This window comes from Xenia sp. Carnegie-2017, unplaced genomic scaffold, assembly GCF_021976095.1.
Source record: "Xenia sp. Carnegie-2017 unplaced genomic scaffold, XeniaSp_v1 HiC_scaffold_20, whole genome shotgun sequence".
Taxonomy (NCBI): domain Eukaryota; kingdom Metazoa; phylum Cnidaria; class Anthozoa; order Malacalcyonacea; family Xeniidae; genus Xenia; species Xenia sp. Carnegie-2017.
The window spans coordinates 4,018,659-4,033,228 of NW_025813483.1; the positions used below are offsets into that span (position 1 = coordinate 4,018,659).

Here is a 14,570-nt window from a genome sequence, read left to right on the forward strand (position 1 = left end):
GATTTGCAGTTAAAATCTTTTATTTTTTCCATGGAAATTATGTGCTTTTGGCCAGGTGTTCGCTAGGTGGCTACATGACGGGTTGTTATTCACTATGACAAATACCCTGTTCAGAGCCATTTTAAATTTATTAGCACGACGAATTTCTTTATTTTTACTTCTTTATTTCAAGTAGCCTTGCCTGGGATGCGTGGCATTTATGGAAAAGTTGGTCCAAACGAGAAAATACTTCATATTTTCATTTGTTTATACAGTAGATTTCAAGAATGTTGATGAAGCTGTATTGAAAGATAAAATCGATCAAATGTTTGGACCGAATGCTTCTAGGTACTTTGAATTTCGTCCAAAACCATCGACAACACCAAAGCTTCAACTGCTATCAAAGATTGCAGTAGAAAGAAACAGTCGGTCAGTTTCAAGAGGCACATTAACGATGTTCTGTTACCAGAACGGGAAACATTACGCGTTGACCTGTTGTCACGTCTGTTACAATGGACATGGTGATGACAAGTTTTACGAAATGCTCAATCAAAACAAAAATGACTCAAACGAATTTAAATTACATTTGAATACAAATAAATACCACTACACATCACCTTCAGAACCTAAAATTTACTTAGGCCATTTCAGTGACTATAATTTACAAACTGATATAAACATTTTGTCAATAGAGGTTAATGATGATTTTAAAGAAAATTGCTGACGAAATAGAATATACAGACCTTCTTGGAATGATGCATGGATGGAGCTGAATAAACGAGTTCATGTTGAGCACGAGACAGTTGAAGTAAAAAAGTATAAGAAGTAAAAGATTGGGAAAATTTATGATGTTTCTATTCCTGTAATGAGCCTGAAAAGAAGGTCGTGTATCAGGATGCCATTCTGGTGAAAAGCAAAGATAAATTCCTTAAAAGTGGTGAGTCTGGCGTGCTAGTATATTTTCGGGATGAGCATGGAAGAAGAATTCCCTTTGTTATGGTATTGCTCGGGTTTATCACGAGGAACTCTGCGAGCCAAGGTATAAGTATTTTATATGCTTCAAACTGAGTAAGGCTTTAAAAAAGTTATTTGGTGAAGAAAACTGTGAGAGCTGTGGCTGTTTTCATGATTGTGCAAATGCCATGCAATGATGGCGCTTGATTGGAAAGCATCTTGTCATCTTACTTATATTCTGTTGAAGTATGTTACACACCACGCCCGTATTGACAATTTCAAAACATCTTCAATTTATATAGGAGAGTTTTATATTTAGCTTTACACTTATTATAATAGATTAATCACTGAAATATAGTTGTTTTGTTGTATTGTGTACAAGGTTACAAGAGCATCAAAACTGGAAAGTTATATGCCCTTTTAGCAGAAAAAGAATGAAACAATTCTTGAGAGCTGTATTTTTGAAGTTAACTCACTCGCTGTTCAAATATTTTTATACAATATACAACAATATATCATGCAGTTGTATGAATTTGTAGAAGGAAAGATCTTAAGGAAATTAATTAAAGTTAAAATTTATATTTCATTATTTTTTTATTTATGCCAGTCAAATGCCTGAAAATGCAGAGGGTTGCGTCTTAAGGAAGAACATCCGGCGTAAAAACCATTGCCAAAATGAAATATGTAAATCAGTTCTTTGTCTTCCATACCAGATCAGTCGCATATCCTGCTGGAAATGGAATTGAATTACTGTAGGTCTGCAAAGAGGAGAAAACGTATCTTCACAAAGAAAGAGTTGACGAATGACAGAGTTAAGCACTGCATGAACTTAGAACTTTAAATGTTGGGACAATGTAAGTAAAAGCTAGACAGTTGGTGGACATAATGTGATGGGAAGAAGTAAATATCTTGAAGGGAAAGGTAACAAGGCTAGAGGATGAGAGCAGGATTTATAACGAGTGGACAAAAAAGCCGCATCAAGTAATTTTTATGAGGGGAACTAAGTTTTTGTCCACTTGTAAGTTGTTTCCTTTAGAAAAAGAGAAAGATTTATCTTGATGGAGGAGTTTGTCAAGAGTAGTCAATCACTAATCTTTTTTTTTGTCGATCGTTTCTAGTTACGACCACTTGTGCTCTCCACGGTGATTCACTCGGTTCAATTATACCTTCATCTAGAAGCCTTTGTACTTCAGTTGTAATAAATTCTTTGTCTTCTCGGCTATATTTCCTTGATTTAATAGCTATCGGTTTACAACCCTCTGTTAAATGTTGGAACAAAAGTGGGGGGTCTAGGTTCAAAGCTGTTAAACTGCAAAGTTTCAAAGGAGGGGCAGAACCCCCGTACTGGATAGTGACACTTTCGTGCTGGGCTTGCCAAGTTTGCCCTAGAATAACATGAGTACACAGATTGGGCAGAATATATAGCTTAACCTGAGAATACAACCGGCCTTTTAACGTGATATCACTAAGACAATATCCTTGCATTTTTGTGGAATAATTACTTGTAGCCATCGTAACTTTTTCTTTGGTCTGATGAACTGTCAATGAAAGTTGCTCAACCAAATCAGGATGTATGAAGCAATGAGTACTTCCTGAATCTACCAGAGCTGTAACAGTTCTTTCTTTTAAACGAATGTCAATACATGAACTTAGCAATGACTCCCCCATTGCAGCTAGAGTTATGTGAGCTGATTGCGTTAAATTAGAGACTACTGCTGAAGAACGGCAAACTCTTTGGTAGTGCCCTCTTTTTTTACATTTATTACAAATAGCTTCTTTCGCAAGGCATAATGACCGGGGGTGTTGCTTATTACCACAAAAGAAGCACTTAGCGGAACGTGAAGTGGAGGCTAAATACCTCTCGCTTAGTCCTTCTTCATTATTTTCGTCATGTCCGTTAGATGCCGTAACAGCAGCGCTTGTGAAGGGATTCGAATTGTATGTCTCCGACGATTTTTGTGCCAAATCCCAAGCTCGAGCTTGATCAACTGCCGTATGTAAATCCAACTGTTTATTCTCCAGTAAACGTTGTCGAATGCTTCCCGACAATAGACCACTAATGAAAGCATCCCGAATTGCTTCATCCCGATATTGAGCAGCAGAGACTTGACGAAAATTGCAGTCTTTACTTAGGTGTTTCAGTTCTTGTAGGTATTCGTCAAGGGTTTCGCCTGCTTGTTGTTTCCGTGTTGCTAATTTATGCCGAGCAAAAATCTCGTTCGGAGGCTTGACATATAAGGATTTCAGCGTAGTGATGGCTTCATCGTAGGTTTCAGTATCACAGAACAGTTGATAAACATCAGAGGTGACATAATTCTCCAGAATGTGTAGTTTATTTATTCGGGTATCAGGAATGGACGGTATTGCATCGATGAAGTTCTCAAATGTCGCGAGCCAGTGCGTCCAGCGTTTTGCAGCGCCTTGCGCGTTCGGAATAACATCAAACCGTTCAGGTCTCAAAACTTTATCCATAGGTATAAGGAGTAGTGTTGAGTAAATTGTAGTAAGAGTTTGAATTCGAGTATACACAAAGAACAACCTTTCAAAATAAGGCTTTACTCAACACTAAATAAAAAAACTACATAATGTCTCTTTATAAATAATTATCTCAAACTAGGCGCGGTTACTAAGGTGGGTGTAATAATCATGTAATGATTACTTCATGTAATAATCACTACAAGTGGTGAGTCTGGCGTGCTAGTATATTTTCGGGATGAGCATGGAAGAAGAATTCCCTTTGGTTATGGTATTGCTCGGTTTATCACGAGGAACTCTGCGAGCCAAGGTATAAGTATTTTATATGCTTCAAACTGAGTAAGGCTTTAAAAAAGTTATTTGGTGAAGAAAACTGTGAGAGCTGTGGCTGTTTTCATGATTGTGCAAATGCCATGCAATGATGGCGCTTGATTGGAAAGCATCTTGTCATCTTACTTATATTTTGTTGAAGTATATTACACACCACGCCCGTATTGACAATTTCAAAACATCTCCAATTTATATAGGAGAGTTTTATATTTAGCCTTACACTTATTATAATAGATTCATCACTGAAATATAAAATTGTTTTTTTGTATTCTGTCCAAGGTTACAAGAGCATCAAAACTGGAAAGTTATATGCCCTTTTAGCAGTAAAAAAGAATGAAACAATTCTTGAGAGCTGTATTTTTTTGAAGTTAACTCACTCGCTGTTCAAATATTTTTATACAATATACAACAATATATCATGCAGTTGTATGAATTTGTAGAAGGAAAGATCTTAAGGAAATTAATTAAAGTTAAAATTTATATTTCATTATTTTTTTATTTATGCCAGTCAAATGCCTGAAAATGCAGAGGGTTGCGTCTTAAGGAAGAACATCCGGCGTAAAAACCATTGCCAAAATGAAATATGTAAATCAGTTCTTTGTCTTCCATACCAGATCAGTCGCATATCCTGCTGGAAATGGAATTGAATTACTGTAGGTCTGCAAAGAGGAGAAAACGTATCTTCACAAAGAAAGAGTTGACGAATGACAGAGTTAAGCACTGCATGAACTTAGAACTTTAAATGTTGGGACAATGTAAGTAAAAGCTAGACAGTTGGTGGACATAATGTAATGGGAAGAAGTAAATATCTTGAAGGGGAAAGGTAACAAAGCTAGAGGATGAGAGCAGGATTTATAACGAGTGGACAAAAAAGCCGCATCAAGTAATTTTTATGAGGGGAACTAAGTTTTTGTCCACTTGTAAGTTGTTTCATTTAGAAAAAGAGAAAGATTTATCTTGATGGAGGAGTTTGTCAAGAATGTTATAGAGAATAGAAATTGAGTAATGTGCGTGAAGTTAAAAATTAAAGGTTTGATGTTTAATGCAATAGTTGGTTCCAATTAAGCTCTAAATGTAGAATGCAAACTAGAGGAAGGTATTTTTTTAGTGCCAAAGATGAAATGGTACAGAAAATTTCATAAGTGTGAGGATAGTTATTGGTTCTGACTTCAAAGGACATGTTGATGCAGGCAACCGAGGTGATGAGGAAATAATGATCAGTTTTAGCGTTCACAATAAGAACATAGAAAGACAGTTGGTGGGGAAGTTTGCAACAGAATAGAAATGGCTGTATTAAATAGATTTGCCATAAAGGAGACGAACATGACGTGAATGTAGTGGCAGATGAGCCATGGGCGTGTAGCCTGACAGCACAAAATGGTAGTGTGCGCGATAGCTATAGCTGAGAGAATGATAAATTGGACAAAGATAGTAAGAAGAAGAAAGTAATAGAGAGTGTTGTGTAGTTTATGTGGAGAGGTTGAAACAGGCTCTAAGTGATCAGGATGTGCTTCCAGAGGACTGGCTATTCAAGCAAATGTGATCTGGAGTACGGGTGGAAAAATATTTGTATGTTGTGAGGAAGTAAAGTACATCAGGACATTTGGTGGAGGAATGAAGAAGTGCAGGAGTGTGTCATAAGAAAAAGAATGGAAGAAGATGTGGAATATAACGAAATAACTAAAGATAGTAAAATGGAGCACAAGTACAATATCATAATGTTAAATTCGTAGTGGCAAAAACAAAACAAAAGGTATATGATGACTTGTATTATTAAAATTGCAGAGAAGGAAAGAATGATTCATATAGATTTGGTTTGGTTTGGGAGAGTATGAAAAAGCAAAAGATTTTATGAACGAGCGATGAAAATTCAAACAAAGCATTTGGACCTAACCATGTTAATCTTGTGACAAGGTACAACAATCTGGGTTCGGTTTACGATAATATGGGAGAGTACGAAAAAGTAAAACATTTTTATGAACGAGCAATGAAAATTCAAACAAAAGCATTTGGACATAACCATGTCAATATTTGCGAGAACGTACTACAAGCTGGCTTTGTTTTACAGTAAAATGGGAGAGTACGAAAAAGCAAAAGATTTTATGAATGAACGATCGAAATTCAAACAAAACCTGACAATATTAATACTGCAATAATAAACAAACTATTCACTACCTTATAAATGAACAGCTAAAAACCTAAAATACATCTGTGAGGCTGTTTTTTAGAAAATGTACTAAGAGATAGAAGAAGAAAAAATGAATTTGTAGCTCCTTTTTAATGAAGTAGGAACAGTTGTCGTAACTGCGTAAAAGCACTATTGATAATGCGCATTTAATAAAACGACAAGTTTTTTAAAATGAACATGTTTCAAAATCTCATGATGCCATCTTCAGTATAATAAAGGGTATTCTGTATGTGATAAATATATATAAGAGTAATATGATACAGTGATACAACTTATACAATTACGAGTAAATTATTATATATACATATTTCAATAAAATAGTGGTTTGAGTTAATGATAAGTGTATTTACAGGCTGAATATAGTGTTAAAACGAAAACTTGAACGTTGAGATTAGGGTTAGTTTTGTTAATGTGAAGTGCCTCTACTATAATTTGTACTTTACAATGCTTTGCAACCGATTCTCTTAGCTGCATAAACGATTTTTATGGGCGTCGAAAAGGAAAAATTACTAATGCCATACATTTGAATGAAACGCTCGTAAATTATATAAACGCTTCTGATAAGCAATTGAAAGAAGCCCGCATAAATCGAGCTTACTCAAAAGCAAATCGAAGTTACTACGCAAAAACAAATCCACACGTCTGACTTTTAAGTTTAACCGGGGGTAGGTAAGAAAAATCACTATCAAAATGGTCGGCGTTAGATGGCTTCCGAGACTTGAAAATTTTGACGATATTTTAAGTTTCTTTTACGCATGGGATTATGAGGCGGATGAAGCACACAAAGATTTATCAGTTTGATAAGTAGTTTGATAGAAGCCATTCGAACCCTTAGAATACAATTTGGTTTTTTATATTGTATCCATGTAGACTTCCATTGCTGTATACCTGTGAGATTTACAGCGCATTACAAGCCAATCAGATCTAAGTTTTCTGCATGAATATGCTGGTCTCCGCAGAACTACGTAGTTCCTCGATGCTTAAATTAGAAATTACTGTTGACAGTGAGACCAAGTTGACACCGCCGCCATTTTGGACTTCTGGCCAAGGCATCATGCAATGTCGATCTGGCAGAGATCAACATCTTCATGCAGAAACCTTAGCTCTGATTGGCTTGCAATGCGCTGTAAATTAGGTCGTCCAGTCTCACCGGTATGTACCAATGGAAGTCTACGTGGATACAATATATCACGATTTATTTGCTTTTTCACCTGCACCGTGCGTACAGTTAAAAGACCAAATTGTATCATAATGGTTCGAACGGCTTCCAACAAAGTCTTCATCAAACCGATAAGTCTTTGTCTAGTTTCATCTGCCCAATAAACCGGTGAGTAAAACAGCCTCAAAATATGGTCGAAATTTTCCAGTCTCGTCAACCAGAACTGTGCACTTTCACCATCACAATGAATGAAAACCAGAACTGCTCGGCATAAATAATTTTCCAAAGAAGCCAAAAAATTTTAACATTTGGAAGCCATCTAACGCCGGCCATCTTGACAGTGATTTTTCTTGCCTCCCTCCCCAGGGTTAAATTTAAAATTAGGTTGTCAGGATATAAATAACCATAATTGATAGATCTATTTGTTTTTGTGTGGTGACTTCGATTTGCTTTTGAGTAAGTTGGATTTATGCAGGCTTGTTTCAATTGCTTCTTAGAAGCGTTTTATATAATTTACGACCGTTCGATTTAAATGTACGACATTGGCAATTTTGTCCTTTTTGTACGCCCATAGATTTTACTGCAAAGTCACCATACACATTGATGCCAAGAAAATCAAATATAAAGTAAAAATAAGATTACTACATTTAAATGAATATTCCTCCTGATGTAAAAGAAAAAAGAACATTGTCACAACAATTTAAGCTTAAATCCCAAACCATAAATAAAAAGAAATATTGAATCAAGTAACCAAAATTGACCATCTCTTCACACACAATTCTTTTAAATACAAATTATGTTTTATAATTTACCACGCGGTGAAAAGAAATTAGTGTATTTATACCACTAAACAAGATGAAGCATTGATAAACAAGATGAAGCATTGTCAATACAGCGTGTTCTGTTAAGCACGGCGTGTTTTGTTAAATTTTGGAAGATGTTGTTCCAAATGCCTTAGATTCGGTTGAAGAACTTGAGGAACTATCCTCTTGTCTTGATAAAGAAAAGTCCAGAAAAAAGTTTGTAAATTTTGAAAGTTAACCAACCACACGTATTTAGTAATATTTATTGGCACCGCCTATTTTTTATGCATGATTTTTCAAGTGTTACGTTAAAAAGTATGACCAAGGAAGGCATAGCCCTCCTCCTTTATCGGATTTTATGATTTAGCTTTTGTTATTTAGAAACGATAGCTTTATTTACAAATAAGTAACATAGTACTTGTTTTTTTAATTACCGTTTGTGTTTCAGGCTTGAAAACATGCACGTTTGTTAAAGTCTGAAACGCAACTTTTAGGATGATTATACTTGATTATATATTCATATTTCATCAACTTAAAACAGTTCTTTTTAAAGGAGGAAGTTATATTACGGTTATTACAACAGAAATGGGTAAGAACACAGACAATTGTCATGGTCACTAAACATTGATTAGGGATGGTAAAAAAATGTACAATATTTTATAGACTGATAATATGGATTCAAAATATTAGGGTTGAAAACTATCTCAGCTGCTGGGTTTGTTTCATTTTACAATTTAATATAGAGCTACTTATATAAAAGATAAAAGTTTCTCCGGATTTTAGAGCTACTTATAGGTTACTGGAGCTGATACTGAATAATGTACTGTTGTCTGACAACAAATATGGATGAAAAAAAATTTGAAATACCAATCAGATTATTTAAGTAAATAATTGCTAAAAAAACATATTAATAAAATTTTGACATTGCAAGAAATTTTATTAACTCTACTGACGAAAACAAAAGGTAAGTACGAACATATTGTTGTTAACGATGTAAAACAGGACATAATAGGTTTAATGATAAAAAATTTACTTTCTTTAATAAAGATTTGAATTAAGTGAAACATCTCCAACATTTGACCGCACGAAGTTTATATGTTGTTAATTGGATAGAATTTCGTTGTTGGATCAATAATCTTTCCAAAGCCAAAAATTTATGATTAAAAGTGGAAAATCGCCAATTAAAAGACAAAAAAATTCATTATTGTAAAGTAAACATAATCAAATTTTGATATGATAGCCCCTCACATTTTTAATACGACACGCCCCGATTAATGTTATGTAAGAGAATCTTTAAAGTGCCCCTTCAAAAAAATTTTAATTCCGATCTTAAATTTAGGAAGAATTTCGAACGTATCAGTAAAAAACTTTTTCAGTTTATGCAATTTATCCATTTTTACGGCAAGTTTAAAGTTGGAAAAAATACTCTTTTTAATGCACCTTGTCCGTCGCTGGAAAAGTCTAGAACGACTAACTACTTTTGTGACATCATGTAAGGGATTCTTCAAAACAAAATATATGTAGCAACCACCTTGAATGACGTCAGAATTTTTCTCGACCCAGACCTCATGCCACGACGGACAAGGTCCATTGAAAAGAAACTTTAAACTTCAATAACAAAAAGACGATTTGAGCAAGTTGAAAAAATTTCTTAAAAGTTTATTCCACCCACCTGCATCATTTTAGAAATTAGACCACATGAACATGGTAAAAACTGTTGAAATTTTAGTCATCTAAACTGTCTGTGTATTATTAGCTTATTATCATCAAAATTTGGCTCACAAGTTTTAAACATAAGACAGATCTACATACGTTCTATACATATATTTTAAAACACATTTACATTTTAACTATATAATAAAAAATATTTATGGTCTATGCCTTTGAGTTGACGTATTTTCTAAAATAATATAAAAATGCAAAATACCAAACTTCGATAGTTTTTATGTTCTCTCAATAAATAAAACACAGTACTTTCTTCAAGTTCAATTTTCAGACGCTATGCATACGTATTCAGCAGCTGAGCTCCATAGCAAAGATGAAATATTTTTTAACACATTTATCCGCGGGAAAAAAAATTAAAAAGAAACGGTTACTCAAGATGTAGTGCGGATACAAAGTAGAACAGATAGACTATGAAAAAAGGCATACTTTTAAATTGAAGACAAAACTTGAAAAACCTTTCTAGTGTTCATGAAGAAAGTGAATGAGATTTCAAAAAAATTCCAACTTCATAAATTTTAAATTAAATTACTCCATACGTATCACGACGACAAACCAATAAATAACACAACATAAATGAATCTGACCGTAATAGATGGTGATCCTGAACAGAATAAGTAAATGGCGAACCATTATGATTCATTGGAACTTCAAAACCATTAATATTTGTTGTACAAAGTAAATGTTCATAATAATGATATTTGTGATTGAAAAATCACAAATTCAACGACATTAAATTGCAACTTTGTACCCAGGCTCTTTAAATTTACGCTCCTCAAAATAATTTTTATCAACCGTAAGTATTATGTAAAAATTATGTATGATTTGTATTAGATGAAATATTGGCATTACCTCTGTATGATCCAATGCTTCATCGTGGGACATAAGAAAACAAATTCTACAGCATCTATCAACTGAATAAATACTTAAATACTCCATTTCTTACCTGCGAAATGCGCATTAAATCATACTTTAAGAAAAGTGAGATTTTGAAGCTGTCTTGCGGTCCATCTCTTGTGAGGGTTGTGCACGAAACAACGTGTCAAAATTCCCTTCCGTCATCACTAAGGGATTCTGGGATTGCGGGAGAGCCACCCTCACCAACTTTTAACATGATCGCCCATTGGTTGTCGTAATCGCTCCACGGGGGCTAAAAAGACGTGAATTGAGTCACGTGACGAGGATGAAGTAGAACACGTGTTTGGAAAAAAGGTCTCTAATTAATTACTACCTTAAAAAACTATAACCATAAAGACACATGTGGGTTTTTTTTCAAAACATTTTTAGGAAATGCTGTATTTAACCAACTGCCATGATAATGTTGCATGAAAAGAGAAGGAGGAAAACGTCATCTCTCACAACCAACAATACAACCAGACTTTGAAAGGTTGTCATGGACATGAAGGTAAACGTCATCTCTCACAACCAACAATACAACCAAACTTTGAATGGTTGTCATGGACATGAAAGAAAACGTCTTCTCTCACAACCAACAATACAACCAAACTTTGAATGGTTGTCATGGACATGAAGGTAAACGTCATCTCTCACAACCAACAATACAACCAGACTTTGAATGGTTGTCATGGACATGAAGGTAAACGTCATCTCTCACAACCAACAATACAACCAGACTTTGAATGGTTGTCATGGACATGAAGGTAAACGTTTTCTCTCACAATCAAAAATACAACCAGACTTTGAATGGTTGTCATGGACATGAAGGTAAACGTTTTCTCTCACAACCAACAATACAACCAGACTTTGAATGGTTGTCATGGACATGAAGGTAAACGTTTTCTCTCACAACCAACAATACAACAAGACTTTGAATGGTTGTCATGGACATGAAGGAAAACGTCTTCTCTCACAACCAACAATACAACAAGACTTTGAATGGTTGTCATGGACATGAAGGTAAACGTCATCTCTCACAACCAACAATACAACCAGACTTTGAATGGTTGTCATGAACATGAAGGTAAACGTTTTCTCTCACAATCAACAATACAACCAGACTTTGAATGGTTGTCATGGACATGAAGGTAAACGTTTTCTCTCACAACCAACAATACAACCAGACTTTGAATGGTTGTCATGGACATGAAGGTAAACGTCTTCTCTCACAACCAACAATACAACCAAACTTTGAATGGTTGTCATGGACATGAAGGTAAACGTCATCTCTCACAACCAACAATACAACCAGACTTTGAATGGTTGTCATGGACATGAAGGTAAACGTTTTCTCTCACAACCAACAATACAACCAGACTTTGAATGGTTGTCATGGACATGGAATGTAAACGTCATCTCTCACAACCAACAATACAACAAGACTTTGAATGGTTGTCATGGACATGAAGGAAAACGTTTTCTCTCACAACCAACAATACAACCAGAAGAATTGGAAGAAAGAATTGCTGGTAAGTAGAGACTATAAAGAAATCATAAAGCTACCTTAACGAATACATAAGAAAAGTTAAAAAATGTACACTTGTATTCTAAAAGCTCATTCACATTCACTCTCGCTGGGTTGAGCTTCCTTAAAACAAATTAATCATTGGAAAATGGGGCTGTGTCTACACTATACCAGATTTGCTCATCACAACGTCATCATTTGCTTTAAAGGGTTAACTGTTAAGAGTAAAAGCTTATTAAGTTGATAGATTTAGTCTATTTGATTGTGTTTCTGACGTTGAACAATTTCAATGCCTTTTAATACAAAGAATATTCAACCTGCTACGATAGCGATCCGGTATAGTGTAAACAGGGGCCTGACGGTATTTTAACATCAAGGAATTTTAATTTAGAGTGGTTAATCAAAAGTCTCGACGTTGAGGGAGACAAGAGTTTGCTATTGCATGGTGGGAATGCGATTACGGTGTTGCACTAAATGAGTGTAAACGTGAGTAAGATTTTAGAATACGTTCAGGATCCCACCGCAGAAAACAACATTTTAATCGCACGAAAACAAATTCACAAGTATAAATGGAGAACGAATAAATCCTTTAATGGTATAATATTCAAATACGGAAGTGGAGAAACGTAAACAGTTTTACAACAGCCAAATTTAAAATAAAATGAAAGACCTCCAGTCATTCCTAACACTACATTAAGTACATTAAAAATTTTGCTTTATACGTTTATTGTTCCTGACTCTTACGATGAAATAAATTAAAAAACCTCCTGACGATTCTTTTTATCTCTTGGTAATACAGAGGAGATAGAAGAAGCCAATGGATGACGTGAACAAGAGGTAAACTGATGGCCAGAGGAATTAAAAGAAAATAATACGATCTAAAGTAAGATTTTCTAAGTCGTAAAATACACTCTGTATCACAATGCAAGTATCAATTGGCAATGACAAAAAAATTATCTCCAAAATGTAAATAAACATCACTTTTGCTAGTCTTGAATTTTTTGCAATGATGACAGATCCTTGTTGTTGTTCAGATACATTGAACGTTTTCAAAAGCGTCTTTTTCCTTTGATATAACGTGTTCACAATTTTCCAATATAATATCGATATAATAACGGTCAAAATCCAACATATACCGACTTCAGTCGTCAACAACGTTTTTGAGTACAATTCAATATCATCAACAAAACTGGGGACAATGAGGAGTACGAGGAAGAATATAATCCATACTGGTCCAACGATAGCAATAACAGTTCTTGGTTTGGGTGATAACACTTGAAATTTTATGGGTGTTACAATAAGACCATAATTATTTAGTGCCAAACCGAGGGTTATAAAGTAATATGTAGGAAGGAGTATGGATAAGACTCGTGTCATGACATCGACGCCGATTACAATCATTATATCTATGACAGCGAAACCATACGTGAAAATATTACAGATACAAGTACATGCTAAAAGAAGACTGTTGTTCTTTCCAGTAGATGAATGAAACGTCTTGTAAATAACGTAAAGTAATATCGGATTGGAAATAAAAGAAAGCACAACCAAAACATTATGGATTATGATCATAACCTCATAGTTGTCAACAACGTTTGTAGGAAAACGAAACCATCCAAATTCGAAGAACTCAAGATTACTGTAATTTCTTGTGGTATTAAAATACATCTTGAGACGGTCAACAATTACTGAGAATAATGGTCGACTGCTTCTTGTATCGCCACAGCAGTAATGCCTTTTGTTTTGATGTTAGAATGTAAACGACTTTGGAATCGATCAACCACTTTATCTTTTTTTGTTGGGCTTTTTCGTGAGATGATTTTGGAAAACACTGCACTTCTGTTACAGATGGTTTTATCTTATAAATAACAATTGTACGTCATCCAGCCTTTCAGTCATTCATTCTTCGCGATGCTTGACCTTTCTTTCACAATAACAACTCACTCTGACTCTTCGCATATGACACAAGTACTCATCATTTGTCAAACGTCAAAATGTGTCTATCTTTAGCTAAACAGCGACGTATATGAGAGGCAAATTCTTCAATGATCAAAGTTTACAACTCCTCACGAAGCCAAATCTTTCTCAATATCAAACAATGTTCTTGTAAGAAATGTAAAAGCTCTATTCCATCAAGATGTCAACGATCAAATTGTGTTTTAAGGATAAATGACAAAGCGATTTACTGAAATCGTATGCCTGCGTAGAAAAGGCTTTGTCCGATCTGTTTACATTTATCTCTTTAAGGCGACAATTAAAGAAAAATAGAAGGTAAAAGAACGTTATGAATTAATCAATCTTAATAAAACATTCTTTATATAGATAAGTGGGGGAGAATATTAACATAGACAACAGAGAACAAAAATCAATACAGTAAAAAATACTGGCTTGATTAAAAAATGTAAGATAGTTGATCATAAATTAAAATATATTCGAAACACTAATGTTAAACAACTGCGCATGTTTTGTTAATAAGCTTAAAAAATATTGCCTATTGTTAAAAAATAAGAACTGTTTGTTGCTGTAAACCAATCAGAA

General features: G+C 34.5%; 1 protein-coding gene across 1 annotated transcript; it reads right to left on the bottom strand.

Annotated features, from left to right (window-relative positions):
- Window positions 1-2,004: 2,004 nt before the first annotated feature.
- On the bottom strand, window positions 2,005-3,405 carry LOC124441074. Its single transcript, XM_046991503.1, has one exon. The coding sequence runs from the start codon at window positions 3,403-3,405 to the stop codon at window positions 2,005-2,007; it is 1,401 nt and encodes a 466-aa protein (XP_046847459.1).
- Between the last annotated feature and the right edge of the window lie 11,165 nt (window positions 3,406-14,570).